Source organism: Malus sylvestris, chromosome 5 (genome assembly GCF_916048215.2).
Source record: "Malus sylvestris chromosome 5, drMalSylv7.2, whole genome shotgun sequence".
NCBI classification, from domain to species: domain Eukaryota; kingdom Viridiplantae; phylum Streptophyta; class Magnoliopsida; order Rosales; family Rosaceae; genus Malus; species Malus sylvestris.
Genome location: NC_062264.1, coordinates 10,374,554 through 10,402,410, shown reverse-complemented (window position 1 = coordinate 10,402,410; position 27,857 = coordinate 10,374,554). Strand labels below are relative to the sequence as shown.

Here is a 27,857-nt window from a genome sequence, read left to right as displayed (position 1 = left end):
AAAGTAGGCCCAAGTTCGTTCATGTGAGTCCTAATTGATTTGGTCCAAATAGAAATGGCAATAGAAATTAGAAAGGCTGTTGCTTCCTTCCCCTCATCACTTATCACAACAGAGCTAAAAAGCAGAGTAGCTCAATTGCAAGAGTATGCTGCTAGCCTCTCTCTACAATCCTGCAACTGCAACCTCCTTCATGTTTTCATGGTCGCCATCCCGACACGTACACATACACATGGTCTATCTCTCATCCACCAACACCAAGTAGTTATAGTTGTTGTGCATCAAATTCAAGTTGTTAAGTGTTTGATGCTTCAGGGATGTTCAGTCCTTGGACGGAGTTTTTCAAGAAATGGGTTGTGTAATGGCGTGAAGAACAAGCAAGGAAGACCGAGATGGCGGCCAAGATGTCCAACAGTACCAATGGTTGTTGGAAGCAATAATGGTGAAGCTCTAGTGGGTTTTTTCAGGTGGAGAGGAGCAGCTTTATCTGGAAATGGTCTTTGATACTTGCAGAGCAAGGTTTGCGCTGAGCTAATCGACAAGCGAGGGACTATTTGTGCCAAGGGAAAGGGAGAGTACCCTCTTTTTATGGTATTATGCAGCTGATCATTTTTCTCAAACTTCAATTTTTAGAGTAAATGCTATTTGAACACACAAAATTGACTACATTGCTGACACGTTCATGGTATATACGTTAACATTTTAAGCATCGTCGGGCTTAACAATATTCATAGGATCATGTTCCACAGCTTGGTTGTCTAACACTACAATGAACATTTTATAGAAGCATAATCTGCCTGAAGAAAACAATGTAGCTCAAAACACATCTCATGCATTTTTATCTTTTACTTTCGACAAGAAATAAAAATGTAACTTTTCCAACTTTGTCAACCTTGATTATTATTTTGAGAGTTAATAGATTAGTTTTGCAGTTCAAAATATAATCTTGAGAAGACTTGTGACTGTACACGAAGACACATACACATTTGCATTTATGCACGTCTATGCATCTTCGCGAACAAACAAACTCGTGTATTTTGGATGGTTGATTAGTTTTTGTTCTCTATGCAGGTTACATCCACGTCCAGAAAGTGAGGTGAAGTTTCTGCATGGGGATCTTGACTCCATTGCACGTATAGAGGTACGGAGATTTCCTTCCCTCTAATTAAGCTTGATCAACAAACACCATGGAAATATGAGACACATAATAAACAAAATCAGAGGCTGATGACACTGAAATCTTCACTTGTGAAATGAAACAGGCAAAAGCATATGGCTAAGGATCTAGGAGCAACTCAAGTTGATAAGTGTTCACAGCCTGATGTGGTGCCGGGAACGAGAAATGAACGAAGATAAGAGAGAGGGTACCCGGTCTGCCGGTGAGTAGTGCAACTCAAACGAAGGCTGCTTATGGAGCTGCATTGTTGGCATTAAGGGGTATTGTGACGTCTGAAATACCAATACGCACTGATTCCAAAAAATCACGTGCGAATCGCATGCAACTTTATAAACGGAAAAATTGACGAAGTTTATCGTAATGACCTAAAAACCTGGTCAAAGCCCATAGGTTCAATATCAATTTGGAGTCTGAAAAAGCACTTTTTACGTGAAGCAGCATCCGTTGTTTGAGGTGGTGAGACTTTGAACTTGCGACCATACCCAAAAACTAAAAAAAAACAAAAAAACAAAAAAACAAAAAACAAAAAACAAAAGAGGGAAAAAAGAAAGAAAAAAGAAAAAGGATATTGAATTGCCTTTGTCCAAGATTTGTAGTGATCATCCCCTCCACTCACATTACCCATCAAACATTCTTAATTCAAATATAATTGATTAATCATAATCAGAGAATGCTTGCATGGCTGACAAGAACAAAATGCAGGTTTCTCTAATATTGGCATTGTCGTTTTCTTCTTCTGGTGAGTCCATTTGTTTTCTCTACAGCCACTTTTCTTTTCCATTTTTTCCTTTTTTTTTTCCAAAAGTCTCAACCTTTATTTCCATTTCTTGCTTACAGGTATTGGGTTGATCTTCATTTGATTTTCTTGGAATTTTCATTTGATTCAACATCTGAGGTGGGATTTTTGTTTAGTTATTTTTTCATATTTTTTTGCTTTTAATTTTCATTTATTGGGTACCCATATGATTATTTGTCTAATTAATTAAATGTATTCATACAGATTGATGCTTAAAATTATAATCCAGACGAAGCAATAATGGGATTAGTGTTAAAAATTGGAGTTAACATCCGGAAATCTGTGAGCATTTCAATCAGAACATGTTACAGATCAGTTTGCAATCATCCATTTCTTGGGGGAATGCTGTTTTTCTTGTTATTTCTGCACAGAGAATTTCCTTTTGTGTTTTCTCTTTTGGTGTATGCATCCCCTGTGTTTGTCTGCTCTGTTGTTCTTCTTGGGACCCTTTTGATTTTTGGTCAGTCCAACATACCTGAAACCGAGAAGGAACAGAAGATTAGTCATGCCATTGCTTATCCTAGAACTCGGGTTTTGAGGGATGACATTATTATTATTGAGAGAGATAGGAGGTTTCCCACTGAAAGGCTTTCGGGAAAGTCTAAGGACACTGCAGAGAGTAGTGAGGTTGATGATTATGAAGGTTCAGTTGGATATGTGCCGCTTATTGATGAGTGCTTGCAGAACATTCTAAGTGGAAAGAGATTGACTGGGGATATGGGGAGAGAATTAAACAGTGAAGACTTGAAAAGTCAGCGAAATGTTGAAAATGAGAAAGCGAGGCATGAAGGCATGCTAAGGGAAGTGAGAATTGATGAGAAGCAACATTCTATGGTTCAAAAAGTAGGAGATGAGAACCGATATTCAATTGATGCTCACAAGGGTGATCATTACTCGGAGTCTAATGGTGGTGATGATAATGATGACGATGACGATGATGAGGCTTCAGATTATGGGTCAGAGAGGGCAGAGAGTTCATCACCAGATGCATCAATGGCTGACATTCTTCCGATCCTTGATGAGCTACACCCTCTTTTAGACTTAGAACCTCCACATCCTGCTAATGATGAGTCTGATTCTGTGTCTGATAGAAGTAATGATGGCAGTAATAAGTCGAACGAAGATATTCAAAACAAGGATGGAGAAGTAGAAGAGGATGAGGTTGATGATAATGATGGCGATGAAGAAGAAACACATGGTGGAAAGAAAGATGAATCTGCAATCAATTGGACTGAGGATGACCAAAAGAATCTCATGGATTTGGGGAATTTGGAGCTTGAAAAGAACCAATGCTTAGAAACTATTATTGCGAGGAGAAGAGCAACGAAAAGCTTTAGTTTATCAGCCGAGAAGAATCTAATTGATTTAGATAGTTCTGAAAATCTCTTTAATGTTACACCAATATCGACAACAAGGCACAACCCGTTTGATCCTCAATATGATAGTTCGTATGATAGCATGGGGTTACCACCTATTCCTGGTTCTGCTCCATCGATTTTGTTGCCAAGAAGAAACCCGTTTCATCTTCCTTATGAGTTAAATGAAAATAAACTTGATCATGTCAAGGGAGACAGTTTTCAACAACACTTTATGACATTTCAACCCAAAGAAGTGTCATTCCGTAGGCATGAAAGCTTCAGTTTGGGACCGTCGAGCTTAGGGGATGCCAAAGAAGAGAGGCAAGAGTTTAAGTGGAGACATTTTTTTGTACCAGAACAGTTAGCTCCAGAAGGAACAAGTTATTCCTCATTACAAAGACAGTCAAGCAATGTTAGTGATTCGAAGTTGAGTTCTAGTCATGATACTGAATCAGTGAGTTCTACCGCAGACATGGATGATAGGAAGTTCAGTGAGCAAGACTTTGCTAAAGAAGCAGAAGTAATCTCCAACATTTACCGAGCTTTTGATCTTTTTGGCCATAGAAGTCAATCCTTTGAAGATGTAGAGAGGGAAATAATGGAACAGGATGGAAAAAAGGATGTTCAACATAATGAGCTAGAGATAAAATTGGGCAAAGTGGAAAATTTGGAGCTAAGCTTGTCAGGTACAGGAGGGTTTGCTACTCCTGTGGAAATAAATGACGAGTCAAGCTTTTCATCATTGTCACAAGTGGATGAAAAGATTTCAGATGTGAGGAAAGGTGGATCAACAAGTTCCAAATCAAAAGGTGATCTCGTTGTGAAGGTTGCAGTTTCACCACAACCTCCACTTGAGGATTTAGAAGTCCACTTTATGAGCAATATGATGGACGACAATCAACATAAGGAGCCAATCTATGACTCAAGCCCTCAAACATCTGAAAAAGTCCTTTCCTTTGACTCCATTTCTTCAGACATGCGAGCAGAGATATCTAAACTAATATCGAATTTAGACTCAGATGTCGATCTCTCTAAGAATTTGGACGAGAAAGAAGCTTCTTCAAATTCTTGCTATCAATATGTTTCTTCCAATGAAAATCCACCAACAGAACAGGAGAAACACCTATCATGGTTAATTAAGTCCATGGTTGAACCGCGTTTTGATGATCACAATTCACTTACTGTAAGTTACACAAGCACTATGCGTTAGAGAATGTTTGAATTATCTACATGGTTTACTCATATACCTTTTGAATTATCTGTAGCACTCTATTACTATTTTTAAATAGGTTTAATCACTTTTCATTTACTGTAATCGACATAATTAAATTGGAAGACCTTCTTTTTGAATTATTTACAACATGCCATTATTATTGTTAGACGCTAATTTTTTTTCCTTTGACATCAAGTTATCTTGTTCTTTTTAGTGCTATCAAAGTAAAAGTTCTATTCAAAATGTCTCTGCAAACCACATAAATTTGCATGACGGCAATGTCAAGCCATGTAGATTGTTGCTTTTTTTTTTCCTTCTATTTTTCTCAATTCAATCAATGTGCATGTCCAAGTAATTTACTTCTCATGCGGAGTATGTAATGCTCTCATGGAATGTGTGATGTTGATTTATCGAAAATAAAAGATTCTAGATACATGCAAGTCTAACTGCAAGATATGTTTATGTAGTTCCACAGTTTTAGATTTATTTGAAATCTTGTGTTTCAGCTGTATTTGCTTCTGCTGCATCCACATTAGTGCAAGTATATTTGACTATTTATGTATTTGACAATTCTTATATCAACCAATTCTTCTTGTTAGGTTAAAAAATTTAGTTTGACATCTATGTGAAGCCGCTGTACTCGATTTTGGAAATTTATACTGAAAACTATACAAGATTCTAAATCATGGCTTTTTTGATATTTTAGGAGCCGGTTTCCATCTTGTCAGAATCCAAAGAGGATTCAAGCATAATTCAGGACGTGAAAGTACGGGAAGTTGGTGAAGTTCAGGACCCTGGTTTGACAAATTTCTCTTTAATAACTTCTAAATCTGCATCAAGCAATACAGAATTTGGTGTTCAAGAACCTACTACTACTTATACTGCTTCGAAGAAAGTCTCTGAAGTTAATGTTGGTAAGCCTCAGAAACCATCTGATTTGAAGGATGGATTAACAGAAGTAGAAACTAATGATGTGGGTTCTACCAAGGAGACTGCATCAAGAAATTCGAGGTCTAGTGCTCAAGAAAATTTCACTACTCAATCTACTTTGAAGTCAGTCTCGAAAGGTAGTGTTAGTGAGATGCCAAAACAACCAAATTTGAATGATGCATTGGGTTCTAAAAACGAGACTGCATCAAGTTATGCAGGCATTGATGTTCAAGAAGTTGTTACTACTCAATCTACTTTGAAGTCAGTCTCTGAAGGTAATATTAGTGAGCTACCAAAACAATCAAATGCGAATGATGCAGTGGGTTCTAAAAATAAGACTACATCAAGTTATATAGGGTCTAGTGTTCAAGAAGCTGTCACTATGGATAATACATCAAAGCGAATTTCAGAAGGTAATGTGGATGAACTGACAAAGTCACCAGATTTAAAGAATGGATCAGAAAAAGTAGAAGCTATTGCAGGAGAATCTACCAAGCAGATATCATTAAACAATCCAAGATCTAGTGTCCAAGAAACTATCACCATTGATATTGCTATGAAGCCAGTGTCAAAAGGGAATGTTGGTGCTACTACAAAACCATCAAACTCAAATAATGGATTTGCAGAAGTAGGAACAAATATAGTGGGTTTTACCAAGGAGGATGCATTAAGTAATGCAGGATCTGATGTTCATGAAACTATCATTGCTCATACGTCCTTGAAACAAGTCTTAGAAGGTAACGTTGGTGAGTTTCGAAAATTGTCAGCTTCAGAGGATGGGTCAACTAAAGTAAGAACTAATGCAGTTGGTTCAAACAAGGAGGTAGTATTAAACAATATAAGATCTAGTGTTCAACATACTATGATTACTCATATGGGTTTAAAGCAAGTCTCAGAAGGAAATGCTAGTGAGCTATCGAAATCATCAAATTCAAATGATGAACCCGGAAAAGTAGGAATTAATGCAGTGGGTTCTATCAAGGAAATTGGATCAACCAATTTAGAATCGTCTGATCACAAAACTATCACTACTTATACTGATTTGAAGCAAGTCCCAAAAGGTAATGTTGGAGAGCTACCAAAAGCATCAGATTCAAAGGATGGACCAATAAAAATAGAAACCATTGCAGCGAGTTCTTCCCATGAGTTTGCATCTAACAATGCAGAAGAACTTATCACTACTCATTTAGCTTTGAAGCAAATTTCAGAAGGTAATGTTGGTGAGCTACCAAAACTATCAACTTCAAAGGATGGATATGACAAAGTAGAGACTAATGCATTGGGTTATACCAAGGAGATTTCATCAACTAATACAAGATCTAGTGTTGCGGAAACCATCACTACTGATACTGCTTTGAAAAAAGTCTCAGATGGTAATGTTGGTGAGCTACCAAAAACATTGGATTTAAAGGATAGATCAACAAAAGTTGGAGAGAATGCAGTGAGGTCTACCAAGGTGATTGCATCACGTAATACAGATTCTGGTGTTCAAGAAACCATCACTACTGATACTTCCTTAAACCAAGCCTCAGAAGGTAAAATTGGCGAGCTGCCAAAACAATCGGATTTGAAAGATGAACTGACACAAGTAGAAAGTAATGTTGTGGGTTATGGCAAGGATATTGCATCAAGCAAAACAGAAGCTGGTATTCAAGGAACTATCATTACTCATACTTATGTGGACCAATTCTCAGAAAATGGGAGTGAGCTTCCAAAACCATCGATTTCAAAGGAAGGATCTACAAAAGTAGGAACTAATGCAGCAACTTCTACAAATGAGGTTGTATCAAACAAAGTAAGACCCGGTATTCAAGAAACTATCACCATTGATATGACTTTGAAGCAAATCTCTAAATGTAATGTTGGAGAGCTAACAAAATTGTCAAACTCAAAGGATGGATATGAAAAACTAGGAACTGGTGCAGTTAATCAAACTATCATTAATGATACAACGTCAAAACAAGTCTCAGAAAGCAATGTTGTTGAGCTACCAAAACCATCAGATTCAAAGGTTGGATCAGCAAAAGTAGGAACAAATGCAGTGGGCTATACTCCAGAGACCAAATCAAGCAAATCAAAGTCTGGTGTTCAAGAAACTATCACTACTGAGGCTACATCGAAACAAGTTTCAGAAGGAAATGTTCATGAGCTTCTGAAACCATCAAATGCAAATGATGGATTGACAGAAGTAGAAACTAAGGCATCAGGTTCTCCGAAAGAGATTGAATCAAGCAATACAAAATCTGGTGTTCTAGATGCTATCTGGAAAACCAAATTTTGGTGAGCTGCCAAAACCATGAAATTCAAAGGATAAATAGGAAAGAATGTAGCGAGTTTGTATAAGAGATTGCATTAAGCAATGTCACTACTCGTGTTGCTTTGAAGAAAGATTTAGAAGGTAATGCTAATGAGTTGCCAAAACCTTTAAATTTAAAGGATGAATTGGAAATCGTAGGAACTAATGCAATGGGTGCTACAATGGAAGGAACTAAAATCAGTTGTCTCTAGTTTCTAAATTTTGTAAACAAATTTCACTTTGAATACATATAAATGCATCATATTTTTTGAAAAAAATTGTCTTATTGTCTCGATGGATATGATTGTATTTTGATGTAAATGACACTACAATTTCTTTACTTTCGTTCATTAAACACACTGATTAGGTTCTTTCTTGGTCTAAATCACTGGTTAAGAAATTTGAATTTGAATAAAATTAGCAGCATTAAGATGTGTTAACTTGTCCTTGATTGGTTTTATTACACAAAAATTAACACTTGCTCTGGTAAATATAAAGAATCCAGCATAATAATGAATTGAAACCCTATAGTTTTTTTGACATTTAATTACATAATTACAAAGTTAAATTAATAATTATATCAAGTAACAAGCATTTGATCATCCTTAGTTTTTTTTTTTTTTTTTAGAAAAATATACAATATTCATTAAGATAAAGAGAAGGCTTATATGTTAAAATGGTCCTTGTGTTTTAATCATTGGGTCAATTTAGTCCTTGTATTTTCAATTTAGCCAATTTAGTCCTTGTGTTTATCTCTGTTAGCAAATTAAGGACATTTTCAACTAATTTTTGTTAAAAGAAATTATAAATTATTAAAAACTTATTTATAAAATTATAATTTATTTGATTTAAAATATTTATAAATGAAATAAAATAAAAAATTTAAAGAAAAATTATTCTCTCCCAACTCTTCGATCACCTTCCTAACCCCATTTCTTTTCTATGTCACAACCTTAATTATTTTTCAGATTGGAAATTTTATTTGCTATATGTGTTATTTCTCATTAATTTGCATTTTCTGTAAAGAGAAAGGATAATTATTTCTCATATAATTTTTCTTATAATTTTTTTCATAGAGATTGAATGAAATGTCCTTAATTGGCTAACAGAGACAAACATGAGGACTAAATTAGCCAAATTGAAAACACGGGGACTAAATTGGCCATATGACTATAACACATGGACCATTTTGATATTTAAGCCTAAAGAGAATACATACAAGATGATAGACACGTAAAAGTATGTAACGAACATGAACATATGCATAGGTAAGAAAAACATGATTTAAAAATATGAAAAAAGGAACTAATACTTGTTTGTTTGCTGATAGCATGATGTTGGTTCCTTATCAAACCCGCACAAGGAACGTTCTCAATGTCTTTATCGTTAGAGAATACCATAATATCTTGGAGGTCCACATAATAGTTCTTAGTTGCAAAATCTTCGATTAGTGCTAAGCTCACCACACCTCACTACGCCATGCGTGAGAAATATGGTTAAGAGTTCTTGTTGAGCATATTTGAAGCACTTGTGGATTTCATTTATCATTGAGTTCTAACAACAATCCATGAAAACAATGTTGCTTACATCGACTAGATGATCCAAGAAGTCAACACCAAGAGTATTGCGCCATCGACGTTCTTTTTCACTCATCAGCAATGTATCAAAAGATTGAAGTCAAGCAGATCCGACCCAAGGTAACATTGTTGATCTCTTCATGAAGTTGTTTCCAATGTCTATCTTCCAAAATATTACCAAGGTATTTGATCGCATGACCTATCTCATTTGCAACGCAGCAACGCTTGTAGTTTTTATAGGGAGTTTTGTCGAACTTAGGGGGAGTATCTTCAAACTTGACCTTACTATACTTTTTTCCTTTAGATCAAGAGCATTTTTCCCATTGGAATTTTGCTAACCTAATGAGGTTTTGATGAGGCACCCACATGAGGATGGTCATACCTTGTGTGCATTTTCAACTACTTGATGCATCCTGAAGATGTCAAGTATCAACATTGCATTAACTCACATTTTTCGCCTTAGACTACGAGTTTGTTCCACTAGGTTTATCGTAGCCAGGTTTTGGTGAAACTTTATCCTTTACATGCATCCCTACTTTAAGACTCGCGTATGCAATAACAGACGACAATTACCCCCATCTGCTAATGATGAAGACCGTATGCAATTACTTCCTAAATTCTACACATTCAAGATAGAAGTGTTGTTAGTAGTGTTTTACTTTAAGTGTGGTTATGTAAGGTAGTAGGAATTCTATAGGATTTAGAAGATTTTTTCCTTGTACAACTTGTATTACTTGTTGGGTAAGTAAAACCCATCATGATTAATATAAATAAAGACACTAAACATGAAGAATTCCACACAAAATTCCTTAAGTCCTTCTCTCTTTGTGGCACCTTGTCTTTATTATCTTTCAATAGTTAGTTTCAACAAAAAAAATGTGTGAAAAATAATCTCTACTAATTAATAAAACCCTATTTGTCAACCAAAAGAGGGTGAAAAGACAAATTATTCTTCTATCACACACAAAAAATGATGGGCAATAATGTAATTTCATAGGTCCAAATTTTACTGTTTTTTATTGAAGCCTCACCTACATGTGATGTTAAAATACCTCCAATATTAATAAAAAAAAAAACCAAGAACAAAAACCTCCCACTCCCCCCCCCCCCACATTCTCTCCCTCTCTCCTTATTTTCTAAAAAAATGTGTTTATACACATAAAGTGTGTAGACAAATGTTAATACGTATTAAACATATGTTACGTGTATAACACACGAATTTACTAACCAGCCCTCAAGTACGATCTGCTCTTGGGCTTGGGCGGATTATTATTAGAGCGACTCTGAACAAATCCAAGGCCCGCACTGTTAAGAACCAGCGAAAAAGAAAATAGCGGCAGCAGTAGGAGTTCCAACCTGTCACCGGCTCCACCTCCTCCTCCACCTCCCACCACCACCACCACCACCATATTCTTCCTTCTCCCTTTTCCTCAAACCCCTTGTTACCTCCACCACCACCACCACCATTGCATTCACGCATCTCCACATCCCACGCCGTACACTTATCTCCCATTCCCTTCCTTCCTTCTCGTCTCGCCCTCTCTCCTTCTGCCTCCCTCCCACCGCTCCCCACTCTCCACCTCCCCCAAGGCCTCTTTACAAGAAGAAGCACAAACCCAACAACTCGAAATTCCAGAAGATAATAATAATGGTGAAGAAATTGAGATCGAAATAGAGAACTCGGATAATAAAGAGGATGGCCAAGTGAGTTCGGATCCTACACCTGCTCTGAAGAGAGATGGGGTGAAGCCGCCGACGCTGACGGTGAAAGAAAAGAAGGAACTTGCTTCTTATGCTCACAGCTTGGGGAAGAAGCTCAAGTCCCAGTTGGTGGGGAAGTCCGGCTTGACAGCCAGCGTCGCCGCTTCTTTTATAAAGAACCTTGAATCCAATGAGCTTCTCAAGGTAATTTCTTATTTATTTGTTACTTGTTATTTTTGGAAAATAAGATTTTGGTGGTTCAATTAGTACCCAGTTGGGGTTTAAGGGTTTATGCCAAAGTTGAGGGGATTTTGTTGTGCTAGTCTGAAATTGGTATGCTGTTATTGAAGAGAGCTTATGCTTTGCAAGTTTCACATTGTCAGATTTGCCGTAGGAATGGATTCAAGATTGTTTGGAGTCTTATCCTTTTCTTTTTTGTTATAGAAATGTTCACCTATCGAGTTTTTCAATTTTCGAAATGAGAGATTCGGAGATTGTTGGTTCTGATAGTTGTAGAATGCATATATGTTAGCTTTCTCACTGCTTTTTGAGTATCTAGTATCAAGGGATTTTGATAAGAAATATCATAATTCTATGCTCCGTAAATAGTTCGCGAGGATCGGACTGATATTTATCTTACACTTAGGGAATTCGAATTATTTGAGGTTTAGGGCTTTGTTGAGTTGAGATGATATAATTAAGCAATCATGCTTAGGTAGTAGCAGCTTCCCTTACAATCACAGTTGAATTAAACTTCATATCAGAAGTTAAAACAGAGTTTACAAATGTACAATGTTTGTAGCATACACTTTGGGGCCTTACTTGAGCTGCTGGGAGCCTCAGACTCGTATAAGAGGTAATAAATCACCATGTCCCAATTAGGGGCTATGGGGTTGGTTGAAGTATCACAAATCTAAACCAGCAGTATCCAACTTTGTTTTGAATGTTGGTTTCATGTAACTGCCACATGTTCTTATACAGAACTCCATAACAGCCCTCCAAGGGAACTGAAATTCAGAAAACTCTTTTAACATATCTCTGGCTTGCTGAGTTGAGTTGATTTGAATGTCTGTCCATGCATCCAACTTGGTTTTGAATGTCGGTTCATTTGTTGTAAGCCATTCTGTTTTGTCTCTTGATTTTACTTTTACCAATTAAAAGTAAAGAAATATGGGTGTGCTTAGCTAACACTAACACATATTGTCGTTCAATGTTCTGAACAGGTGAAAATTCACGGGACATGTGCTGGTGAGCTAGAGGATGTCGTTACACAATTGGAGGAATCAACTGGTTCAGTTGTTGTTGGCCAAATTGGTAGAACAGTGATTCTTTACACGCCCAGCATCACCAAGTGGAAAGCAGAGGAGAAAAGGCAGCAGACGCGGAAGATATTCATGTGACGAAAGACATAATCGAGACCCACATCGATGGAATACCGTAAAATAGAAGAAATACCAAGAATGAATGGGCGTGACAGCTGAGGAAGAACCAGGGTCTAAGAAGGTTCTGGGGTAAGGTGTCCGGTGTCCTTGCATTTAACTTTAAAGCTATGCATGTTTTGGATACTATGGAATTTTTGTAGCAAAGTCCAAATTTGAATTGAAAAAGAACTAAGACAAAAGGAAAAGAAATTTAAAGTGGATACGTGCGGTATGATATCGAGGACAAAAACTCGAATTGTTTGACAAAATTAGGATGAAAAGTTGATGAGCTCAGTAGCACAGAGAGGTGCTTGCAATATGATGATGCTTTTGTACTTGTATTTTGCTTGTTTGGATGAAATCTGCATGGTCTTACTTCCTGTTCTCTCAAATCAGCCCTCAGGAGGGCTAAAAAGTGCCAGCCGCCGAGCATTTGGACCAATCAAATTTTACGACTAAAGGTTATTACGTAATAGATGATGTGTAGCTACAAAATTTATTTTTTGATGTAGCCCAAAGAACTACATTAGTAGCACTCTCCGAGGGCATGAAATGTCTAATTTTTCGGTTAGAATCTCAGCAGTAATGTCTCTATTAAATTCCCCAATCGAAGGATGTCAATTTTTGGGATGTAGCCCAAGGCCAACAAGTTTGTTTTCGTTCTTGACCAAGGTAAATTGTCGTAAATGCCCCTTTTAAAAAAGCTTCAAAAGAATTTTATCCCAACTTTTAAAATTCTTAGAATTTTGCCCTTTAGAGTGAAAAGACATAAATAACCCCTTGTCTTTCTCACACCCTTCCTTCGCTGCTTAGGTTATTTCTCTCTCATCAACTCCTCCTCCACTTTGCCATGGCCTCGTTCATCCACCGTTACCCACACTTATTTGAAATGATTGGATTTGAATACTTAGGGCCTGTTTGCTATCCTATTCAAAAGTTTCATCATTTTTCAAAATATTTGTTAAGAACATCTCTTCAGAACAATTTTCTTTAAAATCCTAAATCTGAGATTCAAAATTGTTTTTAAAGAAAACAATCTCATCCTACGACAACACCCTGATGAAGTGGAACTTTTAAATTCAACACAAAGAAAGTGAGAGGGTCAAAGAAGAGAGAGAGTAAGATGATAGAGGATCGGAGGAGACAGAGAGGAGAGAGAAATAGGAGAAAGGAACGGAGAGATAAAGGATAGAGATAGAAGAGACAAGATTCGGTGTGAGAGGACAAGGGAGAGAGAAATTGGGTTTAAATTTAAAAACTCTACAAACGCACTTTTGGTGTAAATGAGAAACGATGCTAATTTTTAAGTTAATCTTGAGTTTGGTTTTAAAAAAGAGTCCTACCAAATGAGTTTTCAAGACTTAAAACTTGAAAAGTATTTTTGAGTTTAAAAGTTGAATTCAAGTAGAATACCAAACAAGTTTCAAACTTAATTTTAGAAGAAATACGTTGAATGCTTCATTATTTTATTCATCCTTTAAGGTAATATATAGGCACACACTTATTTACAAGGAAGGTAATTACAAAATATAAGGAAACTAAATCCTAAAAATTACAAATCATATTCCTACCTAAAATAGGACTCCAAGAATATTTACAATTAAGACTCAAATCAACACTCCCCCTCAAGTTAGTGCATGGATATCATACATGCCAAACTTGATAACTGAGTCTTGGAAAACCTCCACATGCTTTGTTCGATCATGTTGTACTGGATTATCAGCTATTTCCCTTGCAGATTTATTGTCACAATATGACTTCGTACTCTCCTTTGGTTCAAAACCAAGACATCTCAAAATTTTACGTAACCAAAGAAGTTCACATATTTCATGTGCCATACCTCTACACTTAGCTTCCACAGACGACATTGACGCCATTTTCTACTTCTTACTACGCCACGTAATCAAATTACCCCTAACAAATGTAAGATACCCAGATGCATATAATCTGTCAGTAACATTGTCAGCACAATCTACATTTGTAAACACCTCAAACTTTAGATGCCCATATTTTCATAAAGTATTCCTTTACTGGGAACAGACTTAAGATATGCTGTTGATGCACAAAACCGGAGGGTCTTGGAACAACGTAAATCCGACCGTGAATCTGCAAGAAAGTAAATAACACAAGATGTATCGTGGTTCACCCCAAGGTTTGGGTTACGTCCACACTGATATTGTATTTCTCTGAGAAGTGAGGGGAGTGAAGGAGAGAGCTTCTGAGGGTGAGAGAACTCTTCCCATGGCCTAAGAAATGGCCTTCCCTAATTGTGAGGGTGATGAGTCCTTTTATAGAATAAGGGCTCATCACTTATTACATATTTGCCCTTTCATTTATTACATAATTACATTTAAGTCTCCCGAGTATTTGTACGAGATCTAAATACGGAGGCCCTAAGTATGGTACAAACAGTAGTCTCCCAAGTCTTCAGTCAAGAGAGTCTTTTGGCTGGAGACTTGAAATTCAGTCCATGTGTGGGCCGAAGTAACTAGATGTCGTCTAGGACTGATACTCGATATGAGGCGGTGCCCAATCTAAAATGATGCTCAACTAGAAGTAGCACATGTTGCGAGGCTGCTCGGCTTGTGGCTTATGTTGCCTTGATTAGCTTGGCTTGTGGCGTTGAAGGTGAGGGAGTCATTTTATAGAATAAGGGCTCGCTCCTTAATACATAAATGATGGGTTAGAAGTGATGCTCGCGGCGAGGCGGTTGCTCAGCTGGCGGTGATGCTCTCTAATGAAGGTGAGGGAGTTCCTTTTATAAAATAAGGGCTCGCTCCTTAATACATGAATAATGGGTGTTCTCTAATGAAATTGAGGGAGTCCCTTTTATAGAATAAAGGCTCGCTCCTCAGTACATAAATAATGGGCTAGGAGTGATGCACGTGGTGAGGCGGTTGCTCAGCTGGCGGCGATGCTCTCTAATGAAGATGAGGAGTCCCTTTTATAAAATAAGGGCTCGCTCCTTAGTACATAAGCAATGGGTTATTTCTAATGAAAGTGAGGGAGTCCCTTTTATAGAATAAGGGCTCGCTCCTCAGTACATAAATAATGGGCTAAGTCTCCCAAGTATTTTTCATGAGGCCCAATATATGGTACATAATGTAGTCCCCCAAGTATTTGGTCAATAGAGGCTATTGGCTGGAGACTTCAAATTCAAATCATGTATAGGCCGAAATGGCGGTTGTTCGAAGGCGGTCTTTGTAGACTATGCACTGAAGCTTTCTATGTGAAGTTTTGCAAGTTGAAGCTTTGAAGCTAAAGCTCTGTAAATAAAGCTTTTGAAGCTAGAGCTCTGTAAATGAAGCTTTCGAAGCTAGAGCTTTGTAAATGAAGCTTTTGAAGCTATAGCTTTGTAAAACTAGAGCTCTGTAAATGAAGCTTTCGAAGCTAGAGCTTTGTAAATGAAGCTTTTGAAGCTAGAGCTCTGTAAATGAAGCTTTTGAAGCTAGAGCTTTTGTAAATGAAGCTTTTGAAGCTGATTGACATGAGTGATGCTCATGAATGTTTATGTTGATTGACATGAGTGATGCTCATGGATGTTGACATGAGTGATGCTCATGGATGTTGACATGAGTGATGCTCATGAATGTTGACATGAGTGATGGTCATGAATGTTTATGTATGATTGACATGAGTGATGCTCATGAATGTTTATGTATGATTGACATGAGTAATGCTTATGTATAATTTTGAAGTACTGGACGTACTTTTGATTACCTAGTGGGTAATAATAGCAGCAGGCTGCCGAATAATTTTGGAGTACTGTGTGTACTTTTGATCACCTGGTTGGTGGAAATAGCGGCAGGTTGCCGAATAATTTTGGAGTACTGGGCGTACTTTTGATCACCTGGTTGGTGATAGAAGGCTTGGCTCGTTTGGGCATACGGGCCTTCGCCCTCCACATGACATTGCAGTCCATTATTTTGGGCTTGCTGTTTTTTTTTAATTTTTTTTACTATTATTAATACCCTCTGATGGGGTTTATACAAATGTCTTTGAAAGATAAGAAAAATAAATTACATGTTTTCAGCATGTTGATAGGCATCTTCTTTTCGACTTTTCCTTTTCTGCTTTCTTTTGCTTTTACTTTCTCTTTTCTGTTTCTTTTCCTGTAGCTTTACTGGTGGTCTCCCTTTTCTTTTTCTTTCTCTTTTGCGTTGTCCCCCATATGTTCCCCCATGATTCTCCTTGCTGGCCTCCACATGCATGCTCACTTCCCTCAAGTGCAGCTCCTCACCTTTGGTAATCTCTTTCTACTGCACCTTTCTCACTCAGTCTCAGTCTTTATCTGGCTGGACTTGAGAGTGTGCTGTTCACCGACAAGCTGGAGATTGCCGCTAACGAAGACGAGCATGCCGCCGCCTGGGCTAGAGGGTTGGCAATCGACGGTGGTGATTCAGTGTTGGCACTGGTTTTTGGATCACGTTTAGAACCCTCTGAAATCTTAAAAAGCTTCCCTTGCATGACATACTCATATTCGTCAGCCAATGTCTTGCGATTGCCCTTCCCTCATCGGATACACCTCTGAATTCACATCTAGGTACATGAACATTTCGCAAGTCTCACTCTTTGCTTTTACTCGAGTAACTTTATCGAACTTTTTGCCATTTGGGTTCAATCGTAGAATCTGAAATATGTCATCAAACAGACGATCAACCATCCTTGCCGATTTGAACGTCGGGTGCTGTTTTGCTACAGAACGACGGTGTTTCGAGTAGTGGGTCGACTATGAGGCTTGCTAGCTTGCTAGAGACTGGCTTATAAGTGAGACGCTGAGAGAGTTGGAATGAAGAATATGCGGAGCTTCTTGCAGCAACAGCTATGACTAATGAGAAACTTTCCATATTCTTAAAAAAGATTTAACCTCTTCATCTTTTGGAACAAGACAATCACTTCCTTGAGGTGGAGACCTTCGTTTTATGAAGCAGCAACCCCTTCCGTGAATCTGGCTAGCAGAAAGTGCACAAAGAGAAAGATAGCTGAAAGAAACAGACCAACCAGTCCCCCATTTCATCTTTAACCTCAACACCATCTTCCTCTCCTCTTTCATTGAAAACCCACTTCAGGATCAGAAATTCAACTACAACCGGTTTTTGCAGAAGCAGGGAGAGAGAGAGAGAGAGAAGTGATGGTGTCGTTTTAGATCTGCATCAGTGCCACCCTCTTTGACCTTTTTCTCGCCGACTGGCTTTCCCAAAGCCGTCGGACTATCGGAGGGGCCGCTGCTTTTCGGTGGTGAAAACGCATAACCAGATGATTGAGCCAGCTGGGTCGACGCCACGACGACGTCGTTGTGGGGGCGGAGGTTGAGATGGGTTTCTTGAAGTGGAGGATTTGAGATGGGGTTTTTGAGTAGATGATTTCGGTGGCTGCTCTGAGGTCTACGATGCCTTTTGCGGCCAGTGCTTGGCGAATGATGGTGGTGTCACGGGTTGGGGGGAGGTCATGCATTCAGAGGAGTATGTCCTTCTTGGTGTTGCTGCTGAGCTTGGAGGAGAGGCACTTGGTGAGGTCCTCGTGGTATATGATTTTGTGCTCCTGTTGGAGGTAGGCTCGTTGGGTGGCGTCACGATGGGCGAGGATGTTTATGATGGCGGATGTGTCACAGCCCAACCCTTTGAGGGTGCGGTGGAGGTTGATTGTGTCGTCTCTGGGGGATGTAAGCACTGGCGGTATGGTCGCAGAGGCCATTGTTGTTCAACAACTCAATTGAAGAAATTTTCAGACCAAGTTTTTGAATTGTCTGATTAAATTGGAAAATAGAGAGATATAATAAAGAGCTGATTTGCCAAAATGAAGGGACGTTAATTGAAAAGATTGAAAAGTTGGGTTTTCTTGGAAAAGTTTTGGGTTCTTGGTTTCTGTAGATTCACGGTGGTGAGATGAAAAAATGAAAGAGAATCGACATGATTTTTTTTGTGTCGATTCCCACAGACGGCGCCAAATGTTGATGCACAAAACCGAAGGGTCTTGGAAAAATGTAAATCCGACCGTGAATCTACAAGAAAGTAAATAACACAAGATGTATCGTGGTTCACCTTAAGGTTTGGGCTACGTCCACACTGATATTGTATTTCTCTGAGAAGTGAGGGGAGTGAGGGAGAGAGCTTCTGAGGGTGAGAGAACTCTTCCCATGGCCTAAGAAATGGCCTCCCCTAATTGTGAGGGTGAGGAGTCCTTTTATAGAATAAGGGCTCCTCACTTATTACATATTTGCCCCTTCCTTTATTACATAATTACATTTAAGATGAGTTCGAGATAAATAAATTAATCTCCCCACAAGTCTTTGATATCTACCCCTATCAACAGGAACTTGATCTGTGTAAATAAATGCTCAAGGGATGTTTTTTTACCATAGAAATATGTAAATACGCATTTCCTATGACAAATGAGACAAGAATATGTGTACAAAATAAATGTAGGGTTTTTTTTTAATTTTATTTTATTTTTATAACTTTAATCCATGAAAAATATTGAAATTTAATAAAAACTTGGTGTTAGGTTTACATATTAATTATAGTCCCTTAATGTGTCCTTATTTCAAATTAATTAATGTGTGTTTTATTCAATGTCTTCTATTAAATATTTAAATTTATTAATATACACATTTTAATTATTTTTTACCAAATAATTTATTTTTTAATATATCATTTTTCAAACTTAAAAGACTCAATTAATGTACTTAAATGTTAGTACCATAATGTATGTACCGAAAAGTATTATATTGAATTAATGTACCTAACTGTTAGTACCGAAATGTATATACTTAAATGCATTATGTATTATATTGAATTTGTAACGACCTGTCCCCAAATATTACGGTTTTTATAATTTTAAAATTTGAAATTATGAACATGCCATTCAAGGCAAATGCGTTGACTTTGTTTGACTGCCTTGTTATGTCATGTAAGATCCGTTTCCTTGGCATTTCCTCGTAGTACTTGTCGCGACGAACGCGTGAGCGCAAGGAGAATGGAATTTAGAGTTATAATAGAAAAGTTATTAACGAATGAAGTTGAGGGCAAAATGGTCATTTGACCATAAATCTGGGAGGCTCCAGATCTTGCTGGAGTAATGAGATGGTGCCACGTGTGTGGTCAGGATGGAAGGATTAGAGGATAAAAGAGATGGATGGACGGAGGAGAGAAGGTGGAAGGGAGAGAAAGGGGGGGACTGCCCAATCGAAAGAAAGGGGGAAAACAGTGGACCAATGAGAAAAGAAAGAAAGGAGGGAAGTGAGAGAGAAGGAAAACACCAGATCCTTCAACCCGATTCCTGCGCAATACGACCCGACTTCTCACCATGTTTTTTGACGCCTTTTCAGGCGATTCACCGCCATCCACCATCTATAACACATTCCACGACCTCCCCTCTTCCATTTCATCGATTAATCGATGGATTTTGGGCTTAGATTCGTGGATCTCGTGTCGAAGATTTTGAGGGCACCTGCGGTGGCGATCATCCATCTCTGCAACCACCACCGTCGACCACCACCATGGTTCGACTCCTCATGAACCCAGGAACAAATCCCAATACTTGGTTGATGCGTGAAGCATTGGAGAGGATGAATCGACAACCACCCATTTCAAGGGTTTCCAACAGATCGAGGGTGATTTGAGGTGTTTCCCAACCGAATTGGACTTCAGCTTAAGTATGCAAATTGTTCCTCTCATTGAGATATTTATTCCTGTAAAATTTGGAAATTTTTGGAGTTGTTGAATTTTCCGATGAGTTGGGGCTGTCGGCCGCCACGTGCAGCGATGCATGGTCTTTCGGGTGTCGCCTCATGGCGGCTTGTGTGGTGGGGCGTACGGGGAAACCCGAGGTCCCTTCTTAGATATTCCTCTCATTGAGATATTTATTCCTTCTAAACTTGCATGTTTTTTTATAAAATATTAGGCTTGCATGCATGGCATATTTCATGAATGGAGCATGATTGATAATATGTTTTTACGGATTTCTATATTTATGTTTTATGGATTTATATACTATTATTTATTTAAATTGCTTTACAAAATATTTATGATTTATTGAATTTATGTTTTATTAAAGGTTATGAAATAAGGGATTTTCGCATATGAAATTCGATGGATTTGTGGATATGCTTTATTATGGATTATTGAAATGAGACTTTGAGTTTTTGAGCTTCAGATTTGATATGAGATTTTGAGATATGTTTTCAGTACTTATCTAACGGGTTATCATACAACACATCCACACAATACGAGTATGCAGACGTCTATGACCATAGGACACAGTAGAGGATATTTATCTATATGTTCCTTCTCTGGCATAACTTGGAGTCGTACAGCTTCACCTTTGAGTGATAAGGCCTACCATGTATCTTCACTGGCGTAACCCAGTATCGTACAGCTTCACCTTCGGGTGATGGACATGTACTGCCTTCGGACAGATAAGGAGTTGATGATATTTATGCCATACCCCCAGCTTTACTGCCAAAAGCAGTGTCGGACAACTTCACTAGTCACGGCTAGTGTCGGTGTGTGATGTATATATTTTCTTCTCAGGCATAACTCATAGTCGTACAACTTCACCTTCGGGTGATGGGGCTTACCATGTTTCTTCACTGGCGTACCCCAGTGTCATACAGCTTTACCTTCGGGTGATAGACATGTACTGCCTTTGGGCGACTATGATACCCCTAGAGAGAGTACAATATTGAGGAGATTTACGAATTTACCTTCGGGCGGTGAGAGCACCTTTATTGAGTGTAAAACCCCAAAAATATATATTTAGTTTTCTGGAGCTTGAAAAGGTTTGTTTGGGTTAAAGTGAGTGTTTGTAAATAAACAAAAAAAACACAAAAGGAATGGAGAACACGTGTGTGTAAGATGGTCCTTCATCTTTTGGTGTTCGGTGCACTGTTTCCAAAATGGGTAGAAGGGAAGAAACAGCCATGGGTTCTCTTTGGGTGTCGAAGAAAGAAAAAAATGCATAAGTTAATTTCTAGACATCAGAACTATAGTCCGTTTTCGCCTCTATGATCACAACGTCGAGCACTATGGATGAAGGTAAGAATTCAAAGCTTATTTACATATTCGAAATTATATTTTGGTTGGGGATTTCATGTTAATAACTTTGAAAAAATTCATGTTTGAAGTGTTATATGGTTGAATTGAAAGTTTTGGAAGTCTCAAGGCTGGTCGAACAGTATTACTAAAAAAGATTAAGGTAAACTTTTACTTGATTTGGAGTTATAGAATTCAATTGTGTGGTGCTTGTTGGATGGCATTTGATATATGGCTCCTGAATGGATTTCATGGAAAGGTTGATTAAACTGCAATTCATGTGATTAAATATGGATTTGGTTATTTTGGGGATATACATGCACTATGCAGATGGAATTGAGACATGTTAGCTTATGTTGGTGCATGTGAACTATATATTGATATGTTCTTTTTCAGATTAGGTACTTTCTTGGCTTAAGCAAGATCAAGAGATAAGAGTGAACAATTGTGAAATAGTTAGTACCTAAAGCTTGGAAAATCAGGTAGGGGGACTCACACCCTGGTTAGTGGTTTTCGGTATGTATTATGTATGTAAATGTGGATGCGTGCAAGCTATGCATTGAATTTTGTTGTTGTGTTAGAACTGCATGTTAGGGAAAGGAGTTTGATTTTTCTAGCATGTGATTTATGTCATTCTAAATTGTAATGATGACCTGAGAATGAAGGGGGTTGTGTGACTACCCTGGGCTTTGATCCCCTAAACATCCGGAGGGTCCTATACAAACGGACTCGTACCATTAACCGTAAGGGGAGGGTACTTATGTCTATGTGGTATAGGTTGTAAGTGGACACTCTCACTACCCTACCTTGTGTTGTTATTACTTGAGAATTTATTTTAGGTACGATAGTTGGCCGCGTGTTTGGTTGTTAGGACAAATAGAATGCAGGAATCCCACTATAGTTAATTATAAGCATGAAATAAATTTTAACTCATGCCAAAGCATTTTGTTGTGCAAATTATTTCCTTTATATGTAGTACAAAGGTATATCTATTTTCAAACCTAGCTAGGGTGCCTCCCGAGGGGGGGGCAAATGATTGTAAGTGACGCTCACCCCTACATCTTCAGGTGCTGTGTGAGAAACAATGGAAGAGTTGGATTAAGGTGTGCGGTTGTAGCTTGTCAACCTAAAAGCTTCAAATCAGAAAAGCAACTTTTGAAATGTAAATATTGATTTTCTGGTTTAAGTGAAAATTGTATGTGTTTATCCTCTTTGCTTATGTATATATTTGTCTAAACCTATCACTCATTTGACTTATGTAAACTGAACTTTTGGGACTTCTGTTGTAAAAAGGTTACTTAAGAAATGGTTTGAATGTTATGGTTTTCACTTAAACTCTGATATTTATTTGATATTAATTTTAGAGGCCTTGCGTATTTTAAAGATACATGAGAATTGTCATGTTCTAAGTTTAGAGCATACAACTCTCATGTGCTTTTAAGATTCGCGGCGCTGTCACGTTACTTTTTGGGTTGTGACATTGAGCATGATTTTACTCATACTTGTTTTACAAATGATTTCATGGCATGCTAGGGTAAACCTATTATATAGTATTATATATGTTTTCAAAACAGGGGTTAGTATGTTCATAAATAAAATGGTTTTTGTATTATTAGTATTATTATAAACTTTGGTCCACTCACCTTTTCTGTTTTGCGCCCCCTCAGGATTTAGATTCGAGGCACACCATCCCAATGTTAGGGCACTTCTACTTAGGCATCTTTGAGTCTCCCCTGTGTAAGACCCATTCCACGGTTCGTACCTTTTTATAATAAATCTTTCACATCATTCTTAATTAGTCGTATGCTTTAAACATGATTTTGCATTGGCTAGCACGTGTCTATCCTGGTATTTTGGGATATCGGGATCAGGGTGTGTCAGAATTAATGTACCTAAACATGTGTACCGAAATAGATATACTACCCTCAGGGATGTTGCAGGTTAGACTGGTTATTGTGAAGAGTGATTTCACTTTCGTTATTGCTGCTATCAATAACTACTCTCGGGATTTGTCCGAGTTTGGTTTGCTAGCGGAGGATGTCAGGCAAGTGGCGGAGTTGCTTACCCTGGTCCATTTTATGCATGTGCCAAGACCATGTAATGGGTTTGCCCATAGATTAGCTAAGTTTGCCATTTCTGGACCTCCTGATCTCATTCAGGACCTCCTTAGCCATGAGTTCTAGCATTTGATTTCAATAAAATATCGAGTTTTTGTCAAAAAAAAAAAGGAAAAAGTTAATGTACCTAAATAAACAACACAAAGTATACCAATACACTAATGTAGCATTTGTCAATAAAATATCTAGCATTTGATACACTAATGAAAATGAAAATTATAATGAAATATAACCAATACACTAAAATTAGGAAGAAAAAGAGAAACATCAAAATATAATTAATAAATGATGTGATTAATGTACCAAGGGACTAAAATTAGATTTGATCTTACTTTTGGTTTAGTTTAAAAGTCATATTTGCCAAGGATTGGAATTAAGTTTCCTAACAAATGTATTGTATTAATGTAGGTTTAGGGTTACAATATCTGTTTACAATTTAAATCGTCTAATTCGATCTCCGGAATTTAAAGTGTGTGTGCAGGGGGTTGTTGATCCAAGGCTCACGATGACTTGATCTCGCATGAACGGAATGCCGCAAGGGTTTGACTTTTGGTGATAGAAGAATCAACATGTGTAGTGGTGCTTGATGATTCTTCATGAGTTTGGCTAAGAACGCAAAGAATTTTCTGAGTCTTTTTGAATGTTTGGTTGATTGGGAATTTGAGAGTTTGGAGGATTTGAGAGCTTCAGCGTCTGGGTGTGACACACCCCGACACAGAATGTCTACCTGGATTTCTAATCGAGTTGTGTTGGGTGGCACCATGAGGGTGATGAAGCCATAACGTGTAGTGATGTGGAGAATGTGGGTTAATTTAAAGTATTCCTATAACAACGTTCTGCTAGAAATCCTTGTCGACACGAAAGCTTTGCCACTAAAACTTGGAGGGGCGAAAAACAAGGGTGAGTGGGCCTAAAAATAAAGTTTTGTAAAAACCTTTTCAAAAACGTAAAACCCCTCACCATAAAACAAGTATAGTTTCCAAATATATATACTACATAGCATGAAAACACTTACGGTAGACAATAATACTTCAGAAATATGGTAAGTCACAATATTTCACATACAAAACGTATAATATCCAATAATCACACTATCTCGTGTAAACGAACATATAATATCGGGTGCTCATCGACATATGCTGACACACAAGTTCATGCATAGATATCTAGACATGAACATGACTGGGTGTAATAATGATTTACGCTATAGTACTACAATCACGTGAAGACTGGCGCTATGTGTGTCATATACGAGTCCTAATTGCCTATAGCACTCTAGGACAGAACTGGCACCTACAATGGATTTAAAGTGAGCGTACGGTGCGATATAAACATACACGTGAAGCCTGGTCTTGGCCCGGGTGAGTACTGACACCAGTGTAGCACACGATGAGCAAATATCGCAAGTAAATTCATGCATCGGTAAAATCGATAATTCTAGTCAACAATACTATTCATTGTCGTAAATATAATTAAGGCAACCCCTTATAGTACGCATGCTTGTGCACCCTGTAAGACAGAGAATAACTTCATAATTTTTGTCGATGCACTAATTCTTATAAATGTTAATCTAATCTAGCGTAACGTAGAAAATTCTTTATTAAATATATAAATAAAACCTAAATAAATAAATAATATTTAAAAGTAAAGATCCACTCGCAGATACTTGTGAAGTCGTAGCTACTCAAACGAGGGAAGCCGGAGTCTCTGATAGTAATCATACGTAAGCATAATATTGAGACCCATTAGTAAAACTAAAACGATTACATTTGGAAAAATGGAGTGAGGATTTGGATTCAGAGCGTCGAAATACGTGAATAAGGGTCCCGGACAATTTTTGTAAAAAGTCAACGGTCTATCCTAAAAGTCAACCGAACTGCCTTGGCGATCAACTATGTTAACATTTCAGAATTTTACTAAATGGATGTAAAAAACAAACTCAAGACGTCAAAATTAGCCTGGGAGGGTTTCCAACAAAATTTCAAAAAAGTCAACACAAGGAATATATTCCAAATCCATTTAGAAAAAGGGCCTGGTCGAATCCGAATCCGGGTTTTTTTTGGGTCGGGTCGACCCGTTCCTAGTCATGGGTATGGTCATCGATTTCTGCAAGGAAGAAAGTCGGAACTGGCTAGTTTGGTTGGGATACATCTCGAGCTTCGTTCGAGCCTGATTCTTAACCAAAATTTACATTTTACCTATGGAAATGAAGCTCATAATGAGAAGAGATTCGAACCAAAAAGAAGTCGAGTCGTGGCCAGAGTTGGCCAAAAATGGCCTGCAAAGCTCGAGTTCTTTGTCGAAAAACTGGGGAAAAGCATCCCCACATGGTTTCTGCATTTAAACATTGTCATTCTTCTCAAAACTACTCCAAAGGTACACCAAAACACGATCTACTAGGTTTTAAAGGGTTTTTAAACGCTACCTTCACTGGAATTTACGAGATCTTCATCGGGAAACCATAGCTCCTTGTCGGAGCTCCTTAGCTTGATGGCAGTAGCTGGGTTCTCGGGGTGGTAGCCCAAACCAAGTGTTTAAAGTGGTTTTTTGCTCGTGGTGGGTTGAAGACGAGGAAGGATGGTGGTCTGGGTGGTTTATCGGAGGAAGAGTGGCGGTGATGGTAATCGTTGTTATTGTTGTTGCTAGGGAGAGATACGGGAAAGATGAGGGAGAGAGAACTAAAAGGGAGAGGAATGAGAGATAAAGGAAGAGAACAAGTGGCGAGAGAGGAGTCGAGAGTTTGGGAGAGGTGTAGGCCCCACAGAGCCATAAATATTAATAAGATATTAAAAATATCCCACCAAAATTATTAAAATACTAATATAATAATTATGAAAAATATATAAAATATAAAATAGTATTTTTTGGATTCGTAGTTCCGTTAAACCTCCATCATAACTCTGATTTCGATTTTGGTAAAATAATAGCTCATACTCATCACGAAATGACGGTCAACAAAAGTCAACCATCTCGCCACTATGGTCTTTTATTTAGGATTAGAGAGGCTCAGGGTTTCTAACCACAATAAAAAATGGGAGATATGGAGAGATAGAGAGCCGTTTGGCTATGGGCTCGAGATGGTTGAGAACCTTGTCTCAGAAATGAAAGGTGATGGAACTTGCTGTGTTTTCAGTCATATAGTAGAGCTTTAGGGTTTCAGTCACACATGTACCTTGCATGTGTGCCAACCGTGGGCTGTTTTTCACACTAGGTGCATGGGTCTTTTCGGGGCCCACATCTTTTGGTTTCAATGAGCTATGTTCTTTGCATCTGGGTCACTGTTCGACGCCACGTCCACCTTTTCCAAACCAGTCAATTCTTTCTTTTCTTTCCTTATTTATTTATTTTGTTCCCTTTCCTTTTGTTTTTGCCGTTTTATTTTTCTTTTATGTCTTTCAATTATTTGTTATGTTTCAATTAGGTTTCGTTTTATTATTTCATTTTATCTATTTTTAATTTTGTTTACTTTCCACATCTTGAGGACAATGTGTGACACACCTCGACCTAGACCCTCACCACATCTCGGGCTCGACTCCACCGTAGCATGATATTGTCCACTTTAGGCCCCGACCACACCCTCATGGTTTTGTTTCTGGGAACTCACACGAGAACTTCCCAGTGGGTCACCGATCATGGGATTGCTCTCGCGCGAACTCGCTTAACATCGGAGTTCCGATGGAACTCGAAGTCAGTGAGCTCCCAAAAGGCCTCGTGCTAGGTAGAGATGGGAATATACATATAATGCTTACATGATCCACTCCCATGGGCGATGTGAGATGTTACAATCCACCCCCCTTAGGGGCCCGACGTCCTCCTCGGCACACATTCGGCCATGGATTGGCTCTGATACCAAACTAAAACACCCCGACTCGGACCCCTACCACATCTCTGGCTTGACTCCACCGTAGCACGATATTGTCCGCTTTGGGCTCGACCATGCCCTCACGATTTTGTTTCTGGGAACTCACACGAGAACTTCCCAGTGGGTCACCCATCATGGGATTGCTCTAGCGCGAACTCGCTTAACTTCGAAGTGTTGATGGAACCCGAAGCCAGTGAGCTCTCAAAAGGCCTCGTGATAGGTAGAGATGAGAATATACATATAAGGCTTACATGATCCACTCCCCTGGGCAATGTGGGATGTTACAATGTGTGATATAAGTTTGGGGGTGGGAAATAGACTTTTTAGGTTTTTAATTTTTGAGTCAATTAAAAAAAATCATTCTTTTTAAGATAATATTC

The 27,857-nt window shown here is 38.2% G+C and overlaps 2 protein-coding genes and 2 long non-coding RNA genes across 4 annotated transcripts; 3 read left to right on the top strand and 1 right to left on the bottom strand.

Annotated features, from left to right (window-relative positions):
• The first annotated feature begins 1,478 nt into the window (after positions 1-1,478).
• On the top strand, positions 1,479-8,022 carry LOC126621263 (uncharacterized). The gene is made up of 4 exons (XM_050289661.1): positions 1,479-1,913; positions 2,012-2,069; positions 2,175-4,511; positions 5,248-8,022. Exons 3-4 carry the CDS (start codon positions 2,211-2,213, stop codon positions 7,753-7,755), a joined length of 4,809 nt encoding a protein of 1,602 aa, XP_050145618.1. The 5' UTR covers positions 1,479-1,913; positions 2,012-2,069; positions 2,175-2,210; the 3' UTR covers positions 7,756-8,022.
• A 2,609-nt stretch (positions 8,023-10,631) lies between these two features.
• LOC126621200 (uncharacterized) lies at positions 10,632-12,858 on the top strand (the record flags this gene model as incomplete). The annotated part of the gene is made up of 2 exons (XM_050289610.1): positions 10,632-11,249; positions 12,269-12,858. Coding segments are annotated over 2 exons (795 nt in total), but the record flags the coding sequence as incomplete, so codon positions are not given.
• Positions 12,859-19,848: 6,990 nt separating this feature from the next.
• Positions 19,849-22,977, top strand: LOC126624156 (uncharacterized). The gene is made up of 3 exons (XR_007623995.1): positions 19,849-20,120; positions 21,895-21,980; positions 22,566-22,977. It is a non-coding gene; the product is annotated as an uncharacterized LOC126624156 (long non-coding RNA).
• A 2,628-nt stretch (positions 22,978-25,605) lies between these two features.
• On the bottom strand, positions 25,606-26,298 carry LOC126624128 (uncharacterized). The gene is made up of 2 exons (XR_007623988.1): positions 26,041-26,298; positions 25,606-25,949 (listed from the first exon to the last, which is right to left on the bottom strand). It is a non-coding gene; the product is annotated as an uncharacterized LOC126624128 (long non-coding RNA).
• Positions 26,299-27,857: the final 1,559 nt, after the last annotated feature.

Coding starts and splice junctions, on each gene's coding strand:
- LOC126621263 (XM_050289661.1), top strand. CDS start 2,211: ATGGGATTAGTGTTAAAAATTGGAGTTAACATCCGGAAATCTGTGAGC. Junction 4,512..5,247: donor ATGATCACAATTCACTTACT/GTAAGTTACACA, acceptor TTGATATTTTAG/GAGCCGGTTTCCATCTTGTC.